Raw genomic sequence first — 26,831 nt, 5'->3', positions numbered from 1 at the left:
TCACGAGTGCTTTTGCGACTGAAACGTCCTGTGACACTTCAACGGCACGAAAGAACCAGGAACGACGGCAGGACATCAGGAAGAGAGCAGTCGAACAACTGTTCGTGTCGCAATGCGAAAGGCCAAAGAGGACTTTTATGGAAGAACGATGCCATCCGAAGAAAAGGACTCCTTGGAGATAGACTGAAGACACGAGCGATAATCGAATAAGAGGCTCACGAATACGATTTCCGAAAGGTACGGCTCCCTTCCTACAAAAAGCAAAAATGAACAAAAAAAAAGAGAGTTAAAAAGAGCGGGATCGAACGAGTGTAGCAAGTAACAACAACGATGAGACGATGTAGGCACGAAATGTGCAAGGATTGCGAAATGAATAGAATCTGCGCGACACCCGGATGGGGTGTGATGGATGAATCTATTTGGACGCGCTTCTTTTCTCAGCCCGGCGTCTTCGTTTTTACTTCTTTTACGAGAAAGAAGAAGGAACAATCTGTCATATTAAATTAAACGTATTAGCGCGATCTCTCTGTGTAAAAATGTACACTGAGTAATATATAGACCGATTTCTTAGAAAAGAAGGAAGAGATGGAAATAATATATATATATGATTGGAATTAGTGGGAGAAGAGGAAAATGTATTACACATAATGCATATGCGAAATTGAACTTTGGCGAATTTCGGATGCAAACGCTAGGTGTCGGAGGAAAAGAGGCGCGTCGCGAAATCTCGGAGAGACATCCCACAACTCCCAAAGTATATCTCCGAGATACGATACGAAAGTCTCGCCTGGTAGCTTTTAATCTTTAGGGCTCTATATCTGTCCAGTGGTAAAAGCATGAGGTACTTACGTTACGTACATAATAATTCCGTATGATTGACTTGCGAGAGTATGTCGTATATAATGATCATTAACAATCCTCTTTTGGCACACACTTTTGGTCGCTTCACAGTCTCGTGCCGGCTGCCCGCCTAGGCCGCCTTAAAAAAACTCTCGTGTCCCGAAATGCAAGATTAATCGATTAATCCACACCCCCGGCCCCCCTTCGGCATCGTCGCCGCGCTTGTTTTGCGTGTATGTCCTCTCTATACGTATTTATACTGATTCACTCACACCGCCAGTTCAATTAATCGGGACACACCGTCGACTCGTCTCTTCCTCCACTTAATAGTTCCCCCCCTCCCCCGCCTCGTTCCTCCCCGTCGAGTCCTGCGAGTCCTCCTCCTCGAAGCCCTAGTTTCCACGAACACCAAATGCACTCGACGTCGATTAGCGTTAACCTCGGTTAACTGCGAAACGACTCCCCTTCACGTTCGCGTTCACGACTATGACCGTAGCGCGAACGGAAGCTGGGGGGGAGGGGAATCGCTAACGAGGATCAGTTAATCGAATTACCCGATCGAGTCCGCTGAAACCGGCTCCACATGCCCCTTCCCCTCTCTTTTACATGTCCCTCCCTATCGTCGATTTAACCCGCCTTTCGTATACCTCATACGTATATATATACATACATTATATATATAGATATTTTTTTTTTTAAATTGTTACTATTACATATAATAATCACGGTAATGCGCCACATTCACTGGTTGATGACTGTCTCGTTGACATAAAGGCCCGTATCTTGCCTGTGGTTGTGCTTGGTTGTGGTTGGAGCGGTTTTGGGAGAGAATTTTTTACTTGCTTCTTTTTTAATATTATTACCTTTTTTAATTTGCACGTCTCATGTCGTGGCCTTGGCTTGCCTTCATATGAGATTCACCTGTGAATATATATATATATACATTACATATATATATTGATATATATATATCTATACCGATATGCCGTATGTATCCGCGTGCATATGTGTTCTTCGCAGTAAAACGTTAGCGCTATATGCACGCGGACACATATTTATTATATTGTAATTTCACACGTATGATAATCCGTCCTGGCAGTATCGTACGATTAACAACATATGTGCACTCATAACGTATACATTACAAAGCTGCGAAGTAGTTTGTGAAAGCGACTTTCAGTATCGTGTTTTCTAATTTATTTTTTTTCTCTCTCACTTTTTTCTCCGTCTCTTCTCTTTTTCTTCTTTCTTTCTTTTTTGTCTTTCTCGTGCGTTCTTTCGTCTCTCTATTCTCACATATAATCGTTTAAATCAGGATGCATATTGCACAAGCTAACAAGAATCTCCGCGAGGATAATCGCGTGTGACAGAAATAATGAGCAAGAACCAACACAACAGACACGAGAAAGCATGTTCGTCTCTCACTTGTTTCGTTTACTTTTTCTCTTTTTCGATGCAATTTCTTTCGATATCTTCTCTTTCCTTCCTTTTTTTTTTGTTAGTTCTCTGTCACTACTTCACGTACGGGCTGCCATGGCGGCACAGTCTGTAATACTTATTACTCTTCTTACTATGATTATTATTATTATTTTTTGGAACTGTTTATTAATTGTCATTGATTAATGTTAATGGATCGTGGCACGGTGTGTTAGTTGGCGAGAGACATGACAAATAATTTTTTGAACGGGCGAAGGTTGCTGCATGCTCGAACAAATGCCGCCTTTGACTTAGTGGTAACTAATTAATTCTGGTATACCGTCCTTCGTTTGATTAATCGCCGATCGTGTCGGCCACGTCGCTCGCCATTTCTTTCCTTCGCGAGTGAATCCGATAATCGCGTTACATCGGTGCTTGTCCGCGAAATTCTCGGCGGGACAACGTTCTCGTTAACTAGATCCGAATAGATACTCGCGAGTGATCGCACACGATACGAAAGAATCGTGCGAGTGTCGTCGTCGTCGACATTATTTCAGCAGGCACACAAATACGTAATATGCAGGGCGTTTCTGAATAATTGCATCTCCTCACGATATTATAATTGATAATTATATAACGTGATCAATACCTTCTAAACAAAAGTTTAGAAGTCGAGCAAAAAGATCGTTTGTTTTTTTAATTAGTATAAAAAATTGAATTAGCGAAAAAATAAATTTTTAAAATAATGTAATGTTTTTGAATTGAAAATAATTTTAGATTTTTTAGAAGATGATGCTAAGCTCTTATTTTATAAATAAATCAACTTATTTTCCAAATGAAACTAAATTATAGGAATATTGAAATTAAATTTTATATTTAGCTCTTTCGATTCTTTCTCTTTGAAAAATATCTTTCTTTAAAACAATTCTCATGAATCACTATTTGCCACTAAAAAAGTAGGGAGCATTGTTTAGAAACAGCCCGATCGTATACACAACGTTCACCTTTCTTACTGATTGTTTAGCCTGGCATCCACTAATTAGTCGTCAGTGCGTAGCCTTAATTAGTTACCTCTGAGCGTGCAAGCACCGCCAGCAGTTTTAGTAGTGGACCGCAAGCGGAAGTGCGCTTTGTTTTTTTGGATAAAGAAAACTCGGCGAGAAGATAGACGACTCCGTCGTCGTCGTCGTTGTCGTCGTTGTCGAGAAAAAAAAAAGAGGATCCGATCCAGTCAATCTCGTGTTCTCGATGAACGATAGTCGTGGTCGTAAAATGCCCCACGTGTTTATCAGGGGGGGGGGAGGGAGGGGCTCTTTTATCGTCTAACTAAATTATTATTAAGCCACCGTAGCTACACGGAAGCAGCCATTACAGTATTTTCTCAGGCTTTCGCGAACGTCAATCAACGCCGAAACGTTTCTGTTATTCCCCCGTAATATCGCACGCGTTAACGTTTTCCGTTAAGTGAAACAATCCCGTGGTTCTCATACTTTAAGTTTTTATCATTATACTGCTCGACGCGAGAAATATACGTAACAAGAAATACCATCCCTCGCGCAGTTAAATTTTATTGAATCGTTGTCGCCCCAATCCTTACCTTCGGCAATCATCGACGAATCGTTGGAGCTTAACTGTCTCTAATAGTCTGGAATAATAAAGCCGTATTACAATTATAATGTTAAGAATAATAAAGTAGCACGTCTGAGACAGAATAAAATGACCCGACAGAAATCTCATTTCGCATTTACGCTCTGGAAAATTATATCGCGAGATAATGAATAGTACTAGTAATTGAATCCTATTTAATCCCATTTAAGATTTCAATAAATTTTTCTACATTCCATTTATTTTATATAATTCGAATATTCTTATGATTATTTATTAAAGTTCAACAAAATATCTCTTTATTAAACGGACTTGGAACGACAATTTTTCAAAATTATATTTTATTTTTCGTGTTATTAATTCAGACGCGAGAAAAGCGCGGTTTGAGAACCACTAACGTGTGCGATTATTAAAGGAAAGCCGTCGCTTCATCCCTCGAGAACTATCGTCACAACTGGGAATCTCCCGATGGTAATTGTTCGCAAAAACTCTCGAAGAAAGTAAAGCTCTCGGGCACGGTGAAAGCAATTTTAGATGGACGGATTAGTTTTGTCGGCACTCGGTCACTACGGGGTGGCTCGATAGAAAGAAAAGCATACCACGTCGCGCGGAGTCGTTATCGAAGTCGCGAAAACACATCGAAGACGCATCCATCCCTGTATCGGCATTGGGAACAGTGTTGAATCACTATATGATCGTGTCCCGTAGATAGCGATTTCTTTGCGAGATGTGAAAAGTAGAAAAGAGCTCACGTTTATACATATATATATACATATATATATACTAATCTCTGCATCTCCTTTTTTGGCGTATATTACTCACTCACACCATTTGCTCGGAAGTATCTTTGAATGGCTTTCGTTCGGAGACCGTAATCGTTATTGTTATATACTTCTGGAACGAATAATATCTCTTAGTGCATGGAATCATATATCTCAAAGCGAGATCGGCACACGAGTCGAGGCCGATTTGGAGCCTTGCGATCGAGTCTATCTGTGTAGCAAAGAACACGTATATATTGTAACCTGCATACCTCGATGCCGAGAATGCGCCTTCATCCCACCGCTTCAGGAACTTTGGTTGTTTCCGTCGCGGAGGCAACGATTTTCATTGCAAGCCTTGGGTTATGGCGAAGAAACTTTTTGACCCTCGGGAGAGAGAGAGAGAGAGAGGACCCTTCGCCTGTGTGCGAGCGCGAGCTCGGATCGATAACGCGCGCGCGACAGAGAGAGAGAGAGAGAGAGAGAGAGCAAAACGCGGAAGATTTTAAGGAATTGTGAAGCTCGTGGAATTAGAGCGAGCTTTTTCTTCACTTCAATCGTCGAATTGCCAATCGGGCCGGTTCTCGAGTCGTTATTTAATTAATAATTTTGATGTGATATCGTAGTGGCAATTGTATATAACAGCAATTCGATTTTTTTCCTTTTAACGATAAACATATTCTCGGTATGCGGAATAATCAGGAATGATTTTATCATAAAGATTTTATCGTTTAACTTCAACTTTCATGACGTATCACATTTCTAATTTCGCGTATTTAATTTAATTTTATGTCAATGTGTAGAATCTCGTATTTAGATTTGGCATTTTTAGTAAACGCCAGTTTTGTCGGATCACCCTCTACGTTTCAGAACCGAATGCCCCGAACGAGAGGGGTTGAACGTAACGGGTGTCTCGAACACACCGAAGGTTTGTCGTGCGCTCTCAACGGGTCGCGGTAGTTTGCTAACGTCGTTAGTCCTGTGAGCGTTGATTTGAATTCCAAGTAATTTGCCAAGAGAAATACGTTATGTAAACACCACACCTTAATCACTGTTGCTTTACTCGTTGGGTTATGCGACTGTGGTTCTAGTGCATTTGACTGACTTTTCAGCCTGCCACGGCTGCATTCACACCTCTTTCCGTGTATGTTCTTTACTTCTGTTTCTTTCACGTTCTATTATTCACTTCGTCCATCTCATACCTCTCCTATTTCCCCTGTCCCCCGGCCGGATATGTCGATGCCTGCATCTTTTCCGTTTTCTCATCCTTGACGTTTCTACGAGAAAGACATGAAAGTCGGTCTGTACCTCGCCACCACCTTTCGTGACCGGTCATTTCCAGAATTTGTAATGACTTATTGGCAGATTTATTTGCGAGACGCTTAACGTGACGTACGCTTTAATATCCGCCGCTATTCTTCTTCCCGAGTTTAATAAACTTCACGAGAGAGGTCATTACGTCGACGATATTTCTTCAGTCCGGTAACGATGTTTATTATTCACGAAACAATTGTTACATGTATTGTAACAACGCAATCGCGTATTGCACGTACAACAATGTATTGAAAATCGATAATTTAACGCGAAATATATTTCTTCACCGATTACTAAACTTTGTTGATTATTAACACTGTAAAAATTGCAAACTTATATTGAGGCAACTTGAAGTTTAATATTTTAACGTTTTGTCTTCATATTCATTCGCTCTCTTTTAATTCGATTTTATCGCCGTAATACTTCCTTCTACGATATTACAAACCTACGTTATTACGAATTAATGAAAACTCTTTTCGATGCATTGTTTTGAAAGCACTCGACACGACGAAGCCTCGTAATTTGCCGAATAAAACGAGCAAAACGAATCATCAACTCAGACAATTCAAACATCTTAATCTTCGCGAAGCGATCTAGAGCGCACAGAGGAGATCTTCGATCTTGATGCTCGCATCGCCCACTTTGTAAAGTTAATGCGCCTTAATTACGCCTTAAGTACTCGTGATTTACGACTCGAACGCGCTACGTGGAAAAGGCGAGCGAGTTGATTCAGTTGCTCGCCTCGCACGCGAGGCGAGCCGTCACTTTCAGAGTCGTCGAATAATCTCAAACACCCACATCCTCGATCCGCGTTTCCCGCTTAATCCTAGACAAAATCTAATATTCCATTCCTTCGCATAATTTATTAGTCTTTCAGATCGAGAGATTGGATCAAGATCTTACTCTTCATTCTTCATCTCTCTCTATCTCAATTTTTTTTCTTTAACATATCAAAATCGAGGGTACAGAATTCAATGTGAGAAGGTGGTAGATCCATAATTTTTAAATATGTCATTTAGATACGATTACGTGTGTTTAAAGGGTCTTACAAATGATGAGCGCTTGTCCCTTGTTCTCGCAGCAAACCCTTCAATTTCTCACGTGTCGGCGCAAAAATGGGCTCCCTCTCGCCGCCTCTTAGCGAGAAAATCAATCGAGCATCGCGCGGCTCTCTTCCTCACGGCGACATCGTTTCCTAAACGCGGATACAACGCCGCGCAAACGTTTTTCGGCCGTCGTATCTGTCATTCCATGACTGCGAGCCAACCGTCGCCGGTGGCTCTCTCGCGAGGCGATTGTGTACAGCTTTCACTCGGGGAAAATACATAGGTAAACTCGAACCCTCTTTTTCTCTCGTTGTATCGACTAGCGAGTTGTACCTCGCGAGCGATGGAAAGAGCTTCGAGGCGCGTCGTGCAAAAGTGTGCGAGAGAGGGAGGACGGGAAGGAAGAGGGCGATAGAGGACGGACAGAGAAGGAGATGGAAAGGGAGCGAGAGGGAGACGACGACACGTGAGAGAGACGTGGGTCCAGGGGTGGATGCTGGCAGCGGCATTTATTGATCGCTCGTAGCAACCCTGCCAGCAACCCTCACCGCACCCTCCGACGCCCTCGTGCTCCCCGAGTCACCCTCTCCTGCTCTTTCTCTCTCTCTCTCTCTCTCTCCGCGCGCGCGTCACCGGCCGCGAAACGAAAGCCTCAAAGCTGCACGAGCTGCACCCCCTTCTCCCCCAGGATTCAATCATATTAATTACTCACAGCACCGCCGACGACTCTCGGCGTATCCGCGTAAATGCGCCCGTTGATCTCCCGCATAAGCCGAATCTCTACGGATTGTTTTTCTTTTAACGCGTTCGCCGCCATACGATAACGCAACGTCGCGTCGCGTCGCGCCGCGCCGTCCCGGATGGCATTCAATTTGTAATATTCGAGTTGAGAGAACGTTACATTCCGAAAATAACACATGGTCAATAATTTCGCACAGGACACGATAATACCGAGGTCAAGCTGCTTTAAAAAATTCACCTTTCTTTGAATGTTTAAATGTTTGACCTTGCTGTACACGGGGCTCGCCGCGCTTTTTCGAGACATCTTTAAATACTATCGATGTCTCGAAAAAGTGGCGAGCTGCGCACAACGGGGTCAAACGCGAGACATTCGAAGCAAATTTTTTGGCGCGACTCGGTGATCTCGAAAAACAAAGTTTTTCTCTCTGTTGGAATTTTTCCTCGAGTTACCGGTATGTACGAACGATAAGGTCAGGCTGGGATAAAATCCCACGCGTAAATAACGTATACGCGTGAAATCGCCGAATGCTAGACAGCCAGATATATTATTCGGAATTTAAGGGACAGTGACTCGCGTGGATTTTACAGGATCCTCACGTTCTACATGTTTAGAAGAGTTGAAAATTGATATTACGAATTTCAATACGAGAAGATGACACAAAATCAAATAGATAAGTGATAACATATAATTGGCAATTATGATGGGGAACGTGATAAAAGTATCGTTGTTGATATCAAAAATAATTTCGATGAGGCCAGGTGGCCTAGATGCGCAATAACGAAGTTTCACACTGTAACACTTTGATAAAAGTTCCTTTTCCAATATTCTCATTATCGGGTAATTGCGCTGAAAATGGTGCGCGATGAAAAGTTATCGCGTAATAATTGACAAGCATACGATACGACGTACGGAGCGGCAAAAATATTACTCCCGTGTTTATGTCGCGTGTGAAATTGGAAAATATACAATTCGATTTGATTACGTTCATTCCTTCGACCAACGTGTTAATCTGATTTCCGAATTGCATTTTCGTTGAAAGCTATTGTCAGTCGGAAATTTTGCACGTTATATTTTGCCGCATATCAATAATTATCTTACTATTAATTCTTCCGGTGCAATTAAATTTTCAATTAAGAATTTTAAGTGATCCAAACTCCGTTTCCGCCAGATCTCTCCTTTTCCCGGGTTCGTTTAATTAAAGAAACGGTTCATTCGGAATTTATCCGTTTTTATTCATTCAATCCTAATTTATCCGATTCGTCATACTCTCGCGGCCGGAATTAATTAAACGAGGACGGAAAGAGGGGATAATTAGTTTACGCGCAAGTCCGTAAAGTTCGTTCCGGTTTTCTCGGAGTTTTGCCATTTTTCCATTTAATACACACGCGTCGGCACGGCCAAATGCTCGCCAGAATTTACATGAAACAAGTACATCAAGTACAAAAACGTGATAAAGTAGAACATGTACCGCGGTAATCGTTGCGTAAAAATATATTACTCGCGATGGTAAAATTACTCCTCGTTTTGTCACGCGTTCGACGCGCTTTATATATTATTGCAAATCTTCGGATTTAAAGTCGAACAGGACGAGTGTCAATCTGTACATCGGGAATTACAAAATTGACTCGGTGGTTTTTGTGAATAATTATTTCAAAATACACACACTCACACACACTCGCACACAGACATAAAGAGAATCTCGGGCACCATCGAAGAAATTATAAAATCTCGACGGTAATTTTTTTCTATGCATATTTCCCTCGACGCCCCCTTTTCTCTCTCTCGTTAAATTTAGTGCTACGCATCAGTCAGCCAGCTCTCCCATCGTCTTAATTATATCATGCAAGTGTGCCCTCTTGTGTCTCTCGAGAATATATGAGCCTCTTCGTACAAATTCTTTTACGTAGAGACTTCGGAATTTTGTGTAATATCAGTATTACGTGCTCTACGAAGTAATATAATCACAATAAAAATAGGTAAATCTTGTTTGCGTTTACGATTACGCATGTTGATATTTTGCAAATGGTTTTTTGCAACATTGTTTTTTTTATGTCGTGAAATTGAAGGGTATATCTCGCGATATTTCGTGATCGTGCGGTTTACAGTTTGAATATTTTAATATTTTTATGGAACACGCGAGTGATATATACCGTAACAGGTATATTTCGTATCGATATGGCGGTATACGATTGTTAGATTTTTAGTTGACATTTGCAGAATTGAAAAAAAAAGTGTATATGTACGCCCGGAGCAAAGTGCGCGGTGTGTAAAATTATATTGGACATCAAATATGCAATTACGCACGACTGGCGCGGCGTTGATTGGTAATAAATCAGTGAGTAAATATCGTAATTAATATTTCGTTTGTGCATACTGGGCTAAATATACAGGCCGCGGTCGTTTAGCAAATAAACTACCATGAAAAATGAGCGATAATTAACAATACTGCGTACAACTGAACTTTATCAACAACACGAGAGAATTCGCGATAATTTACATTTCTGTCTTTTTATATATATATATATCTGTCTTTTTATATATATATATATATATATATTAAGAATATAACAAATTTTTACTTAAATATAGTTAAATATATTAAATATTGGTTATTGCTCTAAGATTTATTAATCTTAAATTATTATCAAAGTATTAAAAAGATATACGATTTAAATTGATATGATACACCATACACCAGCATACACATATTTTATCGTAATAAATGTTAAAACGTAAAATTTATTTCGATTTTTCATAATTTTGTGTCAATTAATTTTTTACCCGATATGAATTTTTACTGCGCGCTAATTATTTAATCGGGTGCCATTATTCTAAATCGATCGACGTAACAATATCGCAATGTAAAATACAGTTAAAAGGTTTTCTAATTACAGTCGTAAATCGTTCGCAGTGTGATGAAGGGTTTCGCGACCAGAGAGGCTTGAACGAGCCGATTGTTCGATTCGTCGAATTAACAATCAGGCGCGAATACAATGAAACTTAATAAATCCATATCGAGAAGCATCAAATTCTGATGAGGCACAGGTCGAGAGGCCGCTCTCGCGCTTTCGATCTGTACGCGCGATTTCGCGATAAAATTAATCCGTTTCCGATTTAACGCGTGGAGAGACATCGCGTCGGATGATCCGCCGACCACAATCAAATCTCGTCGTACAGTTTTCTCGCGGGCCCTTTTGCGTCCTCTCGCAGCGCAGCGCGCCGTTACGATTTAACGAAGCTTCAGAAAAGTTAGAAACTTTCGAGAACGCAATAAATCCGCCCGATGCGTTCGCTTTAACGAGTCAGTCCGCAAGCTTTGCATAAAATTTCATCTTGTTCGTCATGGTGGAATTAATCCTCTTTGCCTGATCGTACGTTGTCGTTCGTCTGTGTAGCATTAGGATCTGTTTTACAAGAGCCCCGCGTCGGGATTGTGTTAATTAACTAGTTAAAAATTAAAATTAAAGTCAACGAAACGCATAATTAATATCTTCCTATTGCGCAACTTTTACCTCGAAGACTAGCGAAATTTATTGCGCAAGTTTTTTCTCATTATATTTGCATTACATTAACGCGTCGACGCCGGAAATAAATGCTCGCACGAGTATTTTTCGATTGCCTAGTTGGCGTAATTCAAGGTAATTTCGGTAATGATGTTACTATTACGCGATCGACTAATAATTACATTTAAAGAGATCGATATTACATTAAATCGCGTGTCCCGAGCGGCACTTTGAAGGGCACGTAACTATGTAACATCCGATTCGCAATACGCATATACACGCGGCTATCGCATTAATTATCATTTTTATGTCCATTTGTTCGGAATTTCCAATAATATCGAGTGGTTTTATTACGAGTCTGTTAAATGGGAAAGAAAGAGAGAAAGAGAGAGAAAGAATTTGGATTCAAATTGAACCATTTAAATCACAAGCAAAATTGTACACAATCATTACGTACACATATTTTATTTGTTTCAACTCGTCAACTCAAATTTACGTAAATATAAATTACGTGATAATTTGTAGACGGTGAAAAGAAACACTTTTGTTTGCAGACAATCCTTCCTATAATAAATTTTATTTTTATGTCCCGTATTAGTATACAAAATAGACTAACGGAATATTTTCGTTAGAAATATACACAGATATAATTATCATTTATAGCGGCAGCAAAATAATGTAAAAAGAACTCGCTAACTGACACCGAAAATGCCATTATCCGCTCTCAATTATTAATAGGATAAGATACTCATATTTGTGATTTACTTGCGAAATATTTATTGCGTAGACAAACGCTTCAGTGCAAAATAATTTTAACGTAAAATTAACAAAATTGTTAATGAAATAACTAGTTTAACTGAATCGTTTCTTTGCGCAACGTTACTCGTAATTTTAATTGACAACGATATTTTACGACCGTCTGAACCGCATCGAATTAACTCGCCAATTATTTACGGAACGTTGAAATTAACACAACAATGGTTCTGACGTTCATTAAATATCGTTGTAATGAAAACATAGCGTTGATAATTTTTGAAAATGCGTTCCGTGAGTCTCAGAATTCTGAGGCTTTAATCCACTCTCTCGACAGGGCAGCTGCGACATGTTCGGCAGTCACGCAAATAACGACAGTTCAGTTTAAATTACTAATAGCGTGATTATTTAGCAAGTCGGTCCCCTATGTCTTGAGGCTGCACTTTTACGAATGTTTAAATTCCAACACCGTTAAGCTAAAGGAATCTAGAGGGAAATACTTGTTTAAAAAAAAAAAGAATTTCTCTCTTATTTTTTATGTAACGCAAGACCACATTTCTCGAGCGACCCCGGTAACCACGCTGTCGTTTATTAATTATTAATCTGATTGCATGGGTGCTCAACCGCTGCCGGACGTGACGCGGCTTTCCGTAGTTTCGCGAGCGAGGGGTGGATTAAGACTGCGCTCCCGCCATTGCGCGATCACGGGAGCGATAACGGAACACTAATAATCTCTGACAAAAACAGGATACAGGTTGCCGGCCATGCCGTGGAGCTGGCTAGGAGCGGCGGCGCCATCGGCGGCTACAGCTGCAGCGGTCGCCGCGGCCGCGGTGACCCCATCGCCTGCAGCTGCACCGCTCGTCCTTGCACCCAGGGCGGCGGCGAGACGGAGGTACGGATTGAATTAAGGATCCTACCCACATATACGCGCCACCGAGACAAACGTGTTGTCACATACGTTCAAAACGATACGCATAAACACCTCAAACTACCCCCCGATCAACCCCTAATCAGCCTCACCCTCTTCGTTGTGCGCGTCTCATCGCGAAACAAAAGATGGTGCTTGAACAAAACGGATTTGGACAATTTGAGAGGTCTCGCATCGCGGTAAAACGCGCTCGGTTCTTGCATTTTTTCAAGATTGCCGAAAGTCGCTCTTGATAAATGTGCAAGACACCGAAAGCTTTTTATCGTCGTGCGCGATTATTAAATTGTTTAAATCTGTATGCAATCTTCAAAAGTGTGCTCGTTTTCTTTTTCCATTTGTCGTTCGGAGACCACGCAATCGGTTCTTTCCTTCCGCTCGTTTTAATGTAATTAAGCTAGTTTTTTTAATTAGGTCACGCTGGGCAAAAATTCCCGTCCAATGTAATCTTCAAGATCTTTACGTACAAGCTTCGCATCCGGTTTTCCGCTATACGTTTTAAAATATTACGTTTTAAAGAATTGTTTTAACAAATTATCAAGTATTCCCATGCAATAATAGGTATATAACTTTAAAGTTTTGTTAAACGGAGGCATCGGAGCATTAGGTACGCGCGAGGTTGAATGGGTGCGAAGAAATCACATATTGGTCAATTATGACTCCCGAAGTGCATCAGGGAGTTAATCGCGCTGCGGCCGACGTTTCATTTTTAATGATCGGAATATTTTTCCCCGGGGAGATTGACTTCATTATAAGTCCATTATGAGCCGCGGCGAATCGCGAAATATCCGCGATTTATTTACGCAATACCGGTGTACGGTAATGCGCCGTTTTTCGATTCGCGCCGGTTCACTCATTACCGTGAATTCATCGTGGGACACTATATTTTACGCGTGTTATTCTTATCATATCGTGCGTAATACCGCTGTGATATATTCTGCCACGGTTTTCCGCGTGTTGCGGAATTTCGCGATCTCTCTGGCAAATCGCCGCGAAAAACCGATATCATAAATTTAGTATCGAACGACCGCGAGCGTGTGTCTGACGAACGACCATCCCCCCGTATCCCTCGTCCACCCTTCTCCCCTCTTTCCGCACCCTCTCGTGTGTTCACTGTATCTCTTTTTTTTACTACTTGATAATTAATATTGTCACCTTTCCTCTTCTCGGTGTACTCGTATCGACAGTGTAGCACACAGAGTGCAAAGAAACCCTTTGAATATTCACTTGTGCACGAACCGCAAAACCACCACCCGAATGCTCCGCCATGGTTGTTGCATTGATGCTAGTTGGACGAAAATACAATATTGTTCCTTCCTTCCTCTATTATACATGTGTATATTGTATATACAATCGTTTCTTTCCTTAGGGCACGCATATATATACATCGATGTTTTCCACCTAATTAGTCAAACTCGATCGGTTGTTTAAGGAGCTCTCGTTTCAGGCGGCGATTGCGATCTGTGGCCGGAAATAATCGCATGGACTTCTACTAATGTCTTTTATAACTAAATTTTAAAATGAGAATTTAATAAGTGATAAAATTGATAGCAAATCATTAGTTCTCGAGAAAACATTGAGTCGTTTTTTTTTAAAAGTTAAGAAATAATGTATCTAAAAGAATTGTGTAAGCCTGTCAAGTCGCGAAAAATGTATTTCTTTTATTTTGTGTAATAATTTTTATTTACCTATTTACGATCATGCGCGCAGATGTACAATATGGATCGAAATACGTACGAGATGGAAACATTCTAGGTTACGGTTAGCTGAAGGGTTAATATTTAATCCGTAAGCTCATTGGTTTCCGATTAAACTTGCGCGATGAAAAGTCCATTTGTTTGCAACAGTAGTGCACGGAATTTACAATGCACGGTTTTAACGCCACGGTTTAACGGGAAACTTTCGTTATCGCGAGAATTATATTTGATTGCATGGACGCAACGTATGATTTCAAATAAGAGGTAGGCTGAATTGAATCGATGACGATGGCGTATTTAACTTTTTCATTATTCGAGAATGTAATCTTTCCGCTTTTCGCCGGGCTGCGTTATCGCCGAATTGTATTTTCCATAAATTCGGAATTTCTCCGTGCCGGCGCGGCGTGTCGGGCGATCTGCCACCGCGTGCGCAGTCGACTAATTAATAGCCGCTAATTGGCATGTCACGCGCACTCGTAAAATTTGGCCGAAGACAGCGATCGTTCGGCATGGGTGGCTTTTAAACTCGTGTTCAGGATGAATCGAATGGTCGTGTATTGCAATCGTCGCGTGTATTGCATTCCTGAAATGTCAGAGTGTCATGTACGAACATTCTTTTTTTAAAAATATGTCGCCCGCTTATTTTGATTTAAAGTGAAATATGGATTTTGAAAGCGAAGTGCGACAAATTATTGTCTCACATTGGTCAGAATAAAATGACAGTGATGTTCTACCTCGATATTTTCAGAAATTTGACGTAGAAGAATGGACACAATATACTATCAGAGAAGTTCATGAGGAACTTAAAAATAAATATTTTTCTCCATTAGTTAAGGAATTTGTCAATTTTGTAGACGCGATCTAAAAACCGTATTTTAGTAATAGAAGAAGATATGAATAGAATCCATAAAATGGACGTATTTATACGCCGGCAACGTTGATTACTGCATTTCCGTGCCACAGATCACGCGAGCCTAGGAAAGTGGAGTTCGTGATTGTAACATCGGCCACCCCACACACAAACCACTCTCCTCTTTTTGGAATGTGCCTGCTATTTATGCATCACGCTCTTGTTCTTGACCTGCCTTTAGATAACCGGCGATCGAGCCGACCCATTAACCAACCCCCGTCGTTGATCGTTAACTTGCGTTTGAATTTGCGCTAACATCACGCGCGTTACCTGCACAGTAGGTAGTTGTCTGTTGAGGATGCTGTTGATGTGCTGCTCGTATAAATGAACCCACTAGTCTAACAACAATGCATATGTTTATTATACCTTCGGTATAATTTGGATTGTCAGCACTTTGAAGAGATGTACATTTTCACGATCATCCTATTCATTAAAAAATATATACAAAATAATTTTACGTAACACATTTTATTCGTGATTCACAATTCAACTTTCTAATTGTAAGTGACGAATTTTAGCTCAGCTATTTGATATGGATTTCATTATACATATATCTATATTCTAAATACACATAAGATCAGTATACAATGAATAGATAAAAATAGATTGTAATACAAAAATTTTTGCTGCATCTTATTTATCAAAAAGAATCGAAATGAAATTCATTTTTTTAACAAACTTTATTCTCTTCAAGGTGAATTTTTCGATGCAAACCGTGTATATAAATGAGAAAGCACTTGTTAAATCGCTCCATCAGCAGCCGATCCGAACGAGATGACTTGGTGCCAATGAAAAGGTAGGCAGAAATCGTCAGTTTTTATTGCTCCATCTTGGACTAGCCGGAGATGGAAAGTATTCTTCCCATTGCCGAGTTTGTTTTCCCAACATTTTTTTTTCTTGTCAGATATGTCGATAACTCAACGTCATTTGTCGTTCCCGTCAATACAACGGCTATTCATTAAAGTCACTATCCATCCATCAGGGCTACCTATATGATTCTTCCGATCACATCATCTATCAACGCACAAAACATAAATTAAGAAATATCTCAGAAATATAATTCGTCATATAATAGACCGATAAATCATTTACTTTCTGGCAGATTGATATCCGTATCTAATGATACTCATAGTTCAGCCTAGCAACATTACAGTCTTTGTTCTAATTCTTTTCATATCTCTTCTCTAATTTAGAGAATTATTTTTCAATGCAAAAGTAACGAAAGTATCATATTTTCATCTTGTAAATTATCTCGAATCAAGGAACATAATTATATCTCGTACGTTTTTCCTGTCATCTTCCGCGTCTAATTCTTTATCGTAAATTTTGCAATTTAAAATCTCGATTACTTTCTGCCTCCTCCAGAAAAATACATGAACTGGTTATATAATTTCGTCGAAATTCACCGAGTGAATCTCACTGCCACGAATTTGAAATATATCACCGCTTGGCGAGAAAGCCCAGCAGTCACTGTTGTGCATCGTCAGCTTCCCGCGCATCCGCGCACGGTCTTCCTTCCCCTTACGAAGATCGGCGTCGATCATGCAACCGGCAGCTGCTCCACAATGTGGATGGATCGAGTCGCGACATTTACGTCGTCGTCTATTCAATTCCATCGGAAAAATATTCTCTTCGAAAACCTTTGTAGACGAGACCAACTGAGAAACAAGTCGATCAGTTTCGCGGAATATCCTACATTTGGCGTCCCATTCTTCGAGCTTTTTTATGCTCTTTCTCTTATTTCATTTTAGTAGATTCACGAAATCTCAATTTTTATCGAAGTGTGATAGACGCAACTTCTATAGCGTCGCTTTCGTCGAAGCTTTGAGGATCTCAAATCGCTCGTATGAGCTTCGCTTCGAAACATGCGAATTCCGATTGCCACCTTCGCGAAAATCGTTCTCCTATACGTTATCCACCAAAAGAAATTGTGTAGCGACCCATCGCGAGCAGATCGATGATAAAATGCGCCGAAAAATTGATCTAGCAGTAAAGGAGCAGCAGCAGTTTCTCCGGAGTAGATTCCGTTTCGCGAAGTTCTGTAGCCATTTCTTTCCTTTCGAGCCATTCCCGAGTGTCAAATGCAAGCGAAGCGGAGGAAGCAAACTTTTCTATTTTTGGTTCTTCGAAGTTCCCTTCGCTCCGCCACACTCTCTGTTCTTACGCCGCGCAAGGTTCTCCGGTGTTTTCTCCGATGTTCGTATTTACTTCTCGGGCGCAATTCTCCAAAGCCAATCTTTGATAGGAAGAACAAAATTTCCTGCTCTTGCCGCAGCTTCTCTTAGAAGGCGGTTTTCTCTCGTAAGCTTCCTCTGTACTGGCAGGGTCAGATGCGTTTGACAATGAATCGTGCTTGTTTTTCGCATCACCCCTATTGTACACACATTAATAAGAAGGATCTTTTACTCCAATTACAGTTAATAATCCTTTCCTTTTTTTATTATGCACCTCATCATAAAATTTTCATCGATATGGGCAAACTTTTCAACTTTAAATTGTAAAAGTACATAAATCAATACGAAAGTTTTATTTTCTAGATAACTAAATTTGTTATTTAATTAATTATGTTAATTATTTAAAACATTTAAGTGATAACAAATACCAAGTTTTTATTAATTTTCTGTAAAGAAGAATTGATTAGAAAAATTTATTTAAAAACTTATCGAAATTTGACAAGATGAGAGTGCGATATCCCAGATGGAAAGGGAGAAACTCAGTCAAACGACCTTAAATCAATATTGCGCTTGTACGAGTTTGCCGAACGTGCTGACTCATCAGCGAATAAAAAATTTCTAGGTACTCTATAAATTTTTTACTCGGTAAATTCCCTCGCGACAGCGAAACGAGCTAATTCCCAGGCGGAATATCGATCCCTAAGTCTCGTAACCGGGTATCAAATCAAGCCGCGAACCTCGTCTCGCCGGCTGTCGATGTGCGCCGCGGTTCCTCGAGGAGCAACCTGGAGTCCTGGTCGGAGTGGTCGATAGCAACGTAAGTCCCCAAGGTAGGCGACCTTGTGTAATTGTGCATGTGCGCGCGCGTGTCGCGTGTGTGTTGTTGCAGCTGCGGCACTTAGAGGAGTCGCCATACAACGCGGCCGAGTAGGAGCGGCGAGGGCGACTTTCCCAACCAGCGCGGCCGCTCTGGCATTGGCCAGGAATCCAGGGCCACTAGCAGCTGCGGCCACGGCCCTGCATCCCTTCGCACAGGCGTAAGTATCGGTCCAGATCAGGTTGCGTCTAACCAGCGTCCAACCGGACGGAGGTATTTCCCGTACTTGGAGAGAGTACTCTGTCAAGCGTTCTCTAACGGCGTCTTAAATTAAATTGGATCATGCACGTGGCATTTCACAGTAATTTAAGACGATCGTAAATTGACGAGAGATACCACGAGATGCAATCGATGTGATATTGCACGTTTCGGAAACGTGAAACGGGGTTAGAAACTGTGCTATTCTATCGAATTTGTGTTCTACTCTGTGCTTTTTTTTAAATAAAATATCGACAAATGCTACGTATCTCTACGGGAATACCTCTACGCGATCAAGACCCATGCAGCCATCTTAAAAGAATGTCTTTTATATGTATATACATCTGTTTATATGTATATATATCTGTGTTTTGACGCTTGTTTCGTATCCTTTGTATATATTCTTTTTCTTGGTGAAATTTCTCTTGCAGCGAGTAATTAAGAGCGCACCTCGAAAATACTTTCGCGAAGTTGCGAAACTTCTGCGAGGGTTCCGTCGAGCGATAAAAACGGACGTGTGGTGTAACGACGATAATTAATTTACGTAGCCGGGGTGTGGAAGAGGTGCGTGCGTCGCTGAAGTTTCGGAAGACTTTTTCGCGATAGCCTTTTTTCTTCTTAACGATCAGTACTTACGTAGTTAGCGTGATTTATATGCCAGTTCTTCCATGCAATAAAGTTTAATTCGTGATGAGTTTAAACGTTAAATCGTGATGTTTTCGGTCTAATTACATTATTTATCTTTGATTCAATATATAATATATAAACTTGTCTAGATCTAATCTGATCGAAGGATCTTTCTTTTCAAGTACAAATTATGTTTTCGATAAATGATTTATCAGCGATCAAATTCTCTTTTTATCCTTTCTCAAGTTAGCTGCGTATTAAAAATTTCATTTCTCATAAATATTAATGATGTAAACAACTTTAATGACTCGCCAACGGTCATTTAAACTGTATCGCGAACTGGGGTACGGGAGTATCGTCGAGTATACACTACATCACTTTATCGCGCGTTGAAGATTATCGAGTGATATCGAATATACGATCGGGAAAATTACTCGCTGCAATGAGTTTGCACGCGCCGCTCGTTAAGGCTTTGCCTGTCAATCTCACTGCGTCTGCACTGCACGTCTACCATCCCAAACCTATACCTCCCGCACAAACGCTCCCGTATAACTCTGCGCACAGTGCGAATTATAATTTGCGAGAGAAACGCCCGCGGTTCGTTCGTTTCTCTCTAAACGGAGACTTAGAACGAGCGGGAAAACGGGGGACGCTTGATTGCTTCCCCGCGAGGACGATCAAAGGGTCAGACAGGAAAAAAGAGATTCGATTCCATGGAACTGCGCTTTGACCGATTAAAAGATTAAAACGCGACTGTCGGATCAGCGCGGATTATCATGTCGCGGTGATCGCGCACGTTTTTTTCTATTGAAAATCAAAAATCGTAGGATATAGACACTTTATCTTTTTTATTCTTTTTTTTTTTTAACTTTTTATCATTCCGGATTTTTAGGCGCAAGCATTCGCGTTCGAACCGTCAATCGTTCGTTCATTTTAACGTTACGGAATTGGACATGGCGTTGGCAGGAATGAAAAATTTGAATATGGACGAAAATCAATCTTCGAAGCCTGTTACATCGATGCATGGCCCCGGCCACGAAATCGGATTTGTCAAACCCAATATCTATATAGTTATGCATTTTAATTTAACGCCCGTGTCGTTTCATTTATAAATCCAAATTATTAACGTGAAACAGATTATAGAGAAAGAAATGACATCGTGTTTTATCTTGAATTCGCGCACATCGCTACACAGAACGTTAACGGGTTTTTTTTTTTCACATAAATGTAAAGTGTACTTCGTAAAATATTCGAATAATTTCGAGAGTGAGTTTTTTGCGTATAGAGAAATAATAGAAACGGTTGAAAGAAAGTTCAAGTATAAACACATTTGTCCTACTTAACTTGTTTACGGTCGTTTCTTTGAGTTTCAGTCATTTTTGGCATAAAACTCGGAACTGCAGGGTTTATAGCTATTTACATATACTGTCTCATCGACCTCGAATATCGTACCGTCTGTTTGTAAGTATCTTCGGGATATTTTGAAAATCAATCCGTTCTTTTTACAAAAACACATTTCTATTTCCGACGTATATGATTCCGTGATACTTTATATTCGCAACGATATAATGATAGCGTAGCAAAATGGTGTCGATAAACTTGATCATACTAACGAAAATTTAAATAACATAGAAGTAATATATTTGTTTTCCGAATTCAATATTGACAAGGCAAAATATATATACGTGTTTATTTTATTCTAAACCAATCCCCATTTATCAGACACTATTCATACATAGTCCAGTAATACACCATTTTCGATTATATATTTATATTTTCTGTATATCAAGAAGAGTATTAGTATCGAACTGTGAAGGATACTAAACAAAGTCGGAGAGAATGAACATTTATATGCGATTTTTTATCGGTACGTGAACTCACTCCTGAACTTATTCTCGCATTTTACAAAATATCCCGTATAATATATCGCGTGATAAGTAGGAGAGACCAGGGATAAAAATTTGGTTCGATTTTGATGAAAACGTGTCGATATGGACAAAAACAACTCTTAGTCGCGGATATATTTATTTGTGTGTTTTCGCATCTATTACATTTGTCTCTAATCTCCCTACTTCGTTCCGCAACTTTTTTCATTCCTGACAGTCTTCAGTCAAAACGAAGAGCGAATTCACATCCCACAAAGTCAACGAGCTTTTCTTCTCCGGGTCTTTTAAAACAAGATTATTACTTATTCAAGTTAAATAGACTTTTAACAACGATCTCCTCCAACGAGGATATAATAATGGGAGCGAACTACTCATAAAACTAATTCCATTGCAAATGCCTCTGTGCGGATGCAATATAAAGCAATCAACCTTTTCCTCGGCATAATTTATGATCTTCGCGCATAAAACAAACTTCGCGTTGTCGCGTAGTCGCGGAAGACAAAGTTTATCGCCTCTGCCGTTCTCCATTATTCTGCAAAGCGGGGATTATCGTATCCCAGAAATAAATTTCCAATTTTATTCCCGACCGAACGCAATGTTTAATACGCGACGTCTATTAAACGAGCACTGTGCATTATTGAATCAAAAGATTAAAGATTCTTTGTAGTGACAGCTTTTAACCGAATGTCCCTATTGTATTCAATATTAAAGTCTTTATGAATACTTCATACACGCAAAATATCGAGACCATCGAATTTGCAAAATACATTGTTTTTTTTTGTCAATGGAGATATTTATAAATAAAAGGTATTGAATCCTTTTAAAGAAAAATTGGACGCGCGGTTGCAACGTTAATTACACTTCACAGAGAAAATCGTAAAATTCGAAATTCGGTAATCCCTACGGGCGCAATGGCGAACAAGCGGATAAAGCCGTTCGTACTCATTGATAATTTTTATTTTTTACAGTGTTTACTACGACCCCTTCCTTGCGGCTCACGCAGCGACGCAGGATCCCAACTACAGGTTGCAGGTGAGATATTTTTTCATTTCTGTTGATTCCCGCGAACGATTATTCTCCGCTTCTGGTGCACGCGACCGCAGAGAGAGGGAAAGAAAGAGAGATATCTGCGGCTACCGAGACACGAGATATACTCGAATGAGTTTTTAATTAAATCGAAGAATACAGTGAAACGCGCGCGCGGTTAAATAGAAACGGCGCGATAAGCAATCACGTCGCGATTGCCGACTGATAATCGGCTATTAATCGGAAAACAAACCCTCGCGAACGTTGACGCGTTTTCATTATATTGCGCTACGCGGACATCGAGCGGACATAATTAACCGGGCAATCGACGGACCATCTCCGCCGATGGAATCGATACAAAGCGTTCGACGCAAGCTTGCAGTGTTCCGATTATGATTCAATAAAACTTTACTGATAGATTTCTTTCACTAATTTTTTTTGCCGACGTTTCAATGATATGTAAAATAAAAGAATTTGTTAGCGAATTTGTCTAATTCTACATGATTAAATATACTAAAAGTTACCTTCAAACATCGAAATTTTTTTATTACATATTAAAAATATATCTCTTTGTATTTCCTTGAAATAGACTGACTGAAAATAAACATCATCAAAATTAAACTCATTGGTAGAACATTTTTCATATAACTGTACCAATAATCGTGTATAGTATTCAAAGCACTGTAATGTCTCGTAATGTCGTAGTCGTTACGATGTTAACCGCCATTTTGCAAGCCCTAAATATTCTCGACAGTAAACGTAGCCCCCGCTCGAAAGAGCAAACGGGAAACGCTTATTCGCACGTGCACCGGAAGCGGAATGCGCAGTATCTGTAAGACGAGACACATGAGCGCAGAGATTTTGACTAAAGTCCATAATCTCTTGGGTGGACCCGTTTAGCTGGAATGGCCTCAAGCAACAGCTGACGTTAGTTGACACACATTTTGCCAGGCTTGCACATACGAGAGAACGCCGAGAGAGAAACCGATAACAATTACGCCATCCCTATCTCGCGTTCTACATTGTCCCGACTATTCGCCATTCTCATTGTATCTCATTTTTCGCCTGTCTCTTTCGTTCTCTTCCTCTTTTTTTCTTTCTCTTTCACTTCATTCATGTAAAAATCCCGATGCATCCGACGGCAGGATTAATCGAAAAAAAACGAGCACTAGCTAACTGTCGAGATGATTATTTCTGTCCCGATGATGCTGTCTCTCCGACACCATTCCCGCGTGAATGGATTTTGCATTCGACCGTTTTGTTGACGTTCTCTTTGAAATTAACTTTTCGTCGAAAAATGTCGAGTTTCAACAGCCACAACTATAACAGACTACTGTTGATAACGAATAGCGTTTCTATTCTCTTGACTCTAATCGCATTACTAATTAGAAATTCTTCTTAATGAGAAATTTAATTTAGTAAAAATTCAAAAAATTCTGAATGAATCGATAAAGTTAAGTTTAAGATTTCAATTTTGCGAAAACGCTATAGCACAATATAAGAAGTAATGTCTGCTAGATGTTTTTATTAATTAACATAGTTGTTTTTTAACATATATTAATAGAAATAATCTTCCTAAGTGAAATTTTCAACAAGAAAGAAAAAGGAGAACAACAGATTTTAAAAGCTGTATTTTTTAATATTAAACATTTTGAGTGTACTATATTATCATGTATATTAACTATCGGATTTGCGATTTTCTTAAGACGTACTATCTTGAGATGAAACTCATTTTTCATTTATATGAGAATACTCTGCCATCTCTCAATGCGGCATCTTGTTGCATCTTGTTTGCCTAAATGCATCTTCATCGTGCACCTTCGCGTCGTCTTTGTCTCCGTTTCTCCCCTTTTACATTCTTCTCCCATCATCTTTAGCTGTTTAAAGGGATGATTATTAATCGACGATATATACGTAATCGCGAGAGAAAAAAATATCGTTCGATAAGGATAACGTTAACATGCGTCGATTGTACACAGACTTTTGCGTCGGAAACGGGAGGGTGGGCTTAAAAGCGAGGACTTAATTCCCTCGTGTAAAAACTCGAGCTTGAGTTTTTCGCCGTCCGGTATCCTTCCGGAATTTCTTTTCAGGTTTGCCGTTTGTGTTTCAGGCTAAAGCGCCCGCCCTGGAGGTAGGAATTAAGGGTCCGCCTGTTCTTCTCTCGTCTTCTTCGTCTGTTTTATCTATACACATCCTTCTTTCTCTCTTTTACTTCTTCAGTCTGTTTTATTCAGTCAGTTTTTTCTATGTTCTTTTTACGTTTCCGTTTGTTCGCAAGATTGAAGTACTCACCGATTGTCGGCGACTACTTAGTTAAACGTGTTCTCAATCCGCTCTTTGCTATATAAAAAAAAAAGAAAAAAAGAATAGTCCCTTCCATGAAAATCTCGCTGTAACTTTTCCTCCGGTGGAAGGTTTAGGGGAGCTGTAGAAGAGTGTTTCAGCTGACGAGGTTTTTCTCCTCCGACCATGTTGCGTTTTTTTTTTCTTTCTTTTCTGTGATCCTCGATTGATATATTAGCGTGAAGACAGCATGTAATGTCGCCTTTTTCAGTCAGTAGAGCATGCGTCAGCACAGATCTAGAAATACGTCGTAGGAAGCCTATATACAAGTGGAGCAAACATTTTGTGATAAATGCACGCAATTAAGTGTGTCGTTTGGAGTTCCTCAATTTTGAGGGAGCTTAGTATTATGCGGTAGACAAATGACGTAGGCATCAGGTTTCGTGTGATTAGAGCTACGCTAAGGTAGACGGTAGCCATGATTTGTACTTTAATTACATGGTGTTGTAGCGAAGTTAAACACATCACAGTGAAAGTATTTCTTGACAATTAATTAACTACGAAAGTCAGGGATCTTGAATATTTAGCCTTAAATTAGGGACTTTAAGTACGATCGAAGATTCGTATTTTTGAAAGAATACTTCAATTATGGGGGAAAATATTCACGATCAGTATTTTATTACATTGCCGTATCAACGGAATGAGCTTTAACTACGTAATTAGAACTTATTCTGAAGATCGACATGACGTAATCGAGTTCGGTTAATCAATCATTCTAAGGGAGATTGTCTTACACCGAAAATATGTCTATAAAAATGTCTATAAAACCTAAGCAAATGACACGTATATCACAATCGTAAATGTACACAAGCAGCTAGATATCAAAGCGAAGATCGTTTTGTAGTTATGAATCACTGAGCAATGACCATTTTGTTGGATGCATTATACACACGAATAACTACTTTACGAGAGCATCACTGGCAGACATCTCAAAAGTCTTCCGATATTATGGCATTATTGCGCAAATGCCTTGTTATGAACGTCGTAGCGTCAAAATATATTGCTACAAGAATTTTCATGTCTCCTGTAAAGAAATTTATTATGAATATATCGAAATATTGAAGCGTCTTTCGCGCCAAGAATTCTCGCGCAAATTCCAAGAGAAATTTCAACCTTAGAGGAGTAAAGCAACGATGTTAAAATAATATAAAACTATTATTGGGCCCTATATTTGTAGAGAAATAACTAAATAAATTTTTTATTTTTATTTGCGAACGATAAAATTCAACATACTGTTTACAGAACAATTTACAGAATTGCAATTATTACTCTTTTGTCGCTACAAATTGTTTGTCAAACAAAAATCAATGTTGAATAAATCGTTCCTCGCTGAGGTTGTGAGTGTAAAAATAAGCTCAGTACCGTGTGTGCACGTAAACAATAATCAAGAGCGATTAACGAGGCGTTAATTGGCGCCAACGGGAAAATGGGATTTTCGCGTCCAGTGAAAATTCGTGATCGGAAAGCGTAAACGGTGTCTTCAAACGAGCTCGGTCATAAATTGTTCAGGCGTGCGCGTTGAGAATTTTTCGCGGCTAATTTGGACGGACTCTCAATCTGTGAATTCGACGGCCAGCAAGGCTCCGTCAGCCGCGTGTTTTCGTCGGTGGCAAAAGCCACCGTTCGTACGAGAATTTACGACCCGCCCGCGTAACAGAGTCGGCCCAATTGCCAAGCTCTTCTTCGACTTTGTCGAGAGACCGCCGTAAATCAACGTCATAGAGGAACGCTTGTCATTTAACGACTGACGGATTCATCCTGGCCAGATCTGCGCGAGGATATTCGTATGTTAAATGTCAACGGCATAACGCAAAATCGGTCCATATATTCTAGGTATTTATATAAATTTTCGGCATTTTCTCTTCTTTTAAGACAGTCATCGTAAAATTTAAATTTTAAGTGTTTTAGATCTTTATATAGGAAAAACATATGAATAATTTATATGAAATGGGGTGTATATAGAAATATGACAGCTTGTCGCGCGTATCTTAAATATATAGTAATCTTCATAGAATTATGATTATAGTCCGCCAGATTTAAAAAAAAGAAAGACTTGTGGTAATAATTGTATTCTATAACTTTCAATTTCGTAGAAATTTAATTTTCTCTTACAATTATAATTTTACTTCTCCATTTTATCACGTCAAGTATAATGTAGATTGTTCTACGTTTATAAAAATAC

At 39.8% G+C, this 26,831-nt stretch overlaps 1 protein-coding gene across 10 annotated transcripts in view; it reads left to right on the top strand.

Annotated features, from left to right (window-relative positions):
- LOC139819386 (RNA binding protein fox-1 homolog 2) overlaps positions 1-26,831 on the top strand; it is a 255,553-nt gene that overhangs the window by 215,938 nt on the left and 12,784 nt on the right. For 4 of the 10 annotated variants that reach the window (XM_071788685.1, XM_071788686.1, XM_071788677.1 and 1 more), the window contains 3 exons: positions 12,728-12,875; positions 22,246-22,309; positions 23,204-23,230. In XM_071788685.1, the coding sequence (XP_071644786.1) occupies positions 12,728-12,875; positions 22,246-22,309; positions 23,204-23,230 (239 nt within the window). Of the gene's footprint in view, positions 1-12,727; positions 12,876-18,578; positions 18,727-22,245; positions 22,310-23,203; positions 23,231-24,416; positions 24,438-26,831 lie in introns of all 10 variants that reach the window. The other 6 variants (XM_071788687.1, XM_071788678.1, XM_071788680.1 and 3 more) reach the window with 5 other exon arrangements.

This window comes from Temnothorax longispinosus, chromosome 9 (genome assembly GCF_030848805.1).
Source record: "Temnothorax longispinosus isolate EJ_2023e chromosome 9, Tlon_JGU_v1, whole genome shotgun sequence".
Classification (NCBI taxonomy): Eukaryota; Metazoa; Arthropoda; class Insecta; order Hymenoptera; family Formicidae; genus Temnothorax; species Temnothorax longispinosus.
Note: the sequence above shows the minus strand (reverse complement) of the source record. Positions and strands in the feature narration are given on the sequence as shown.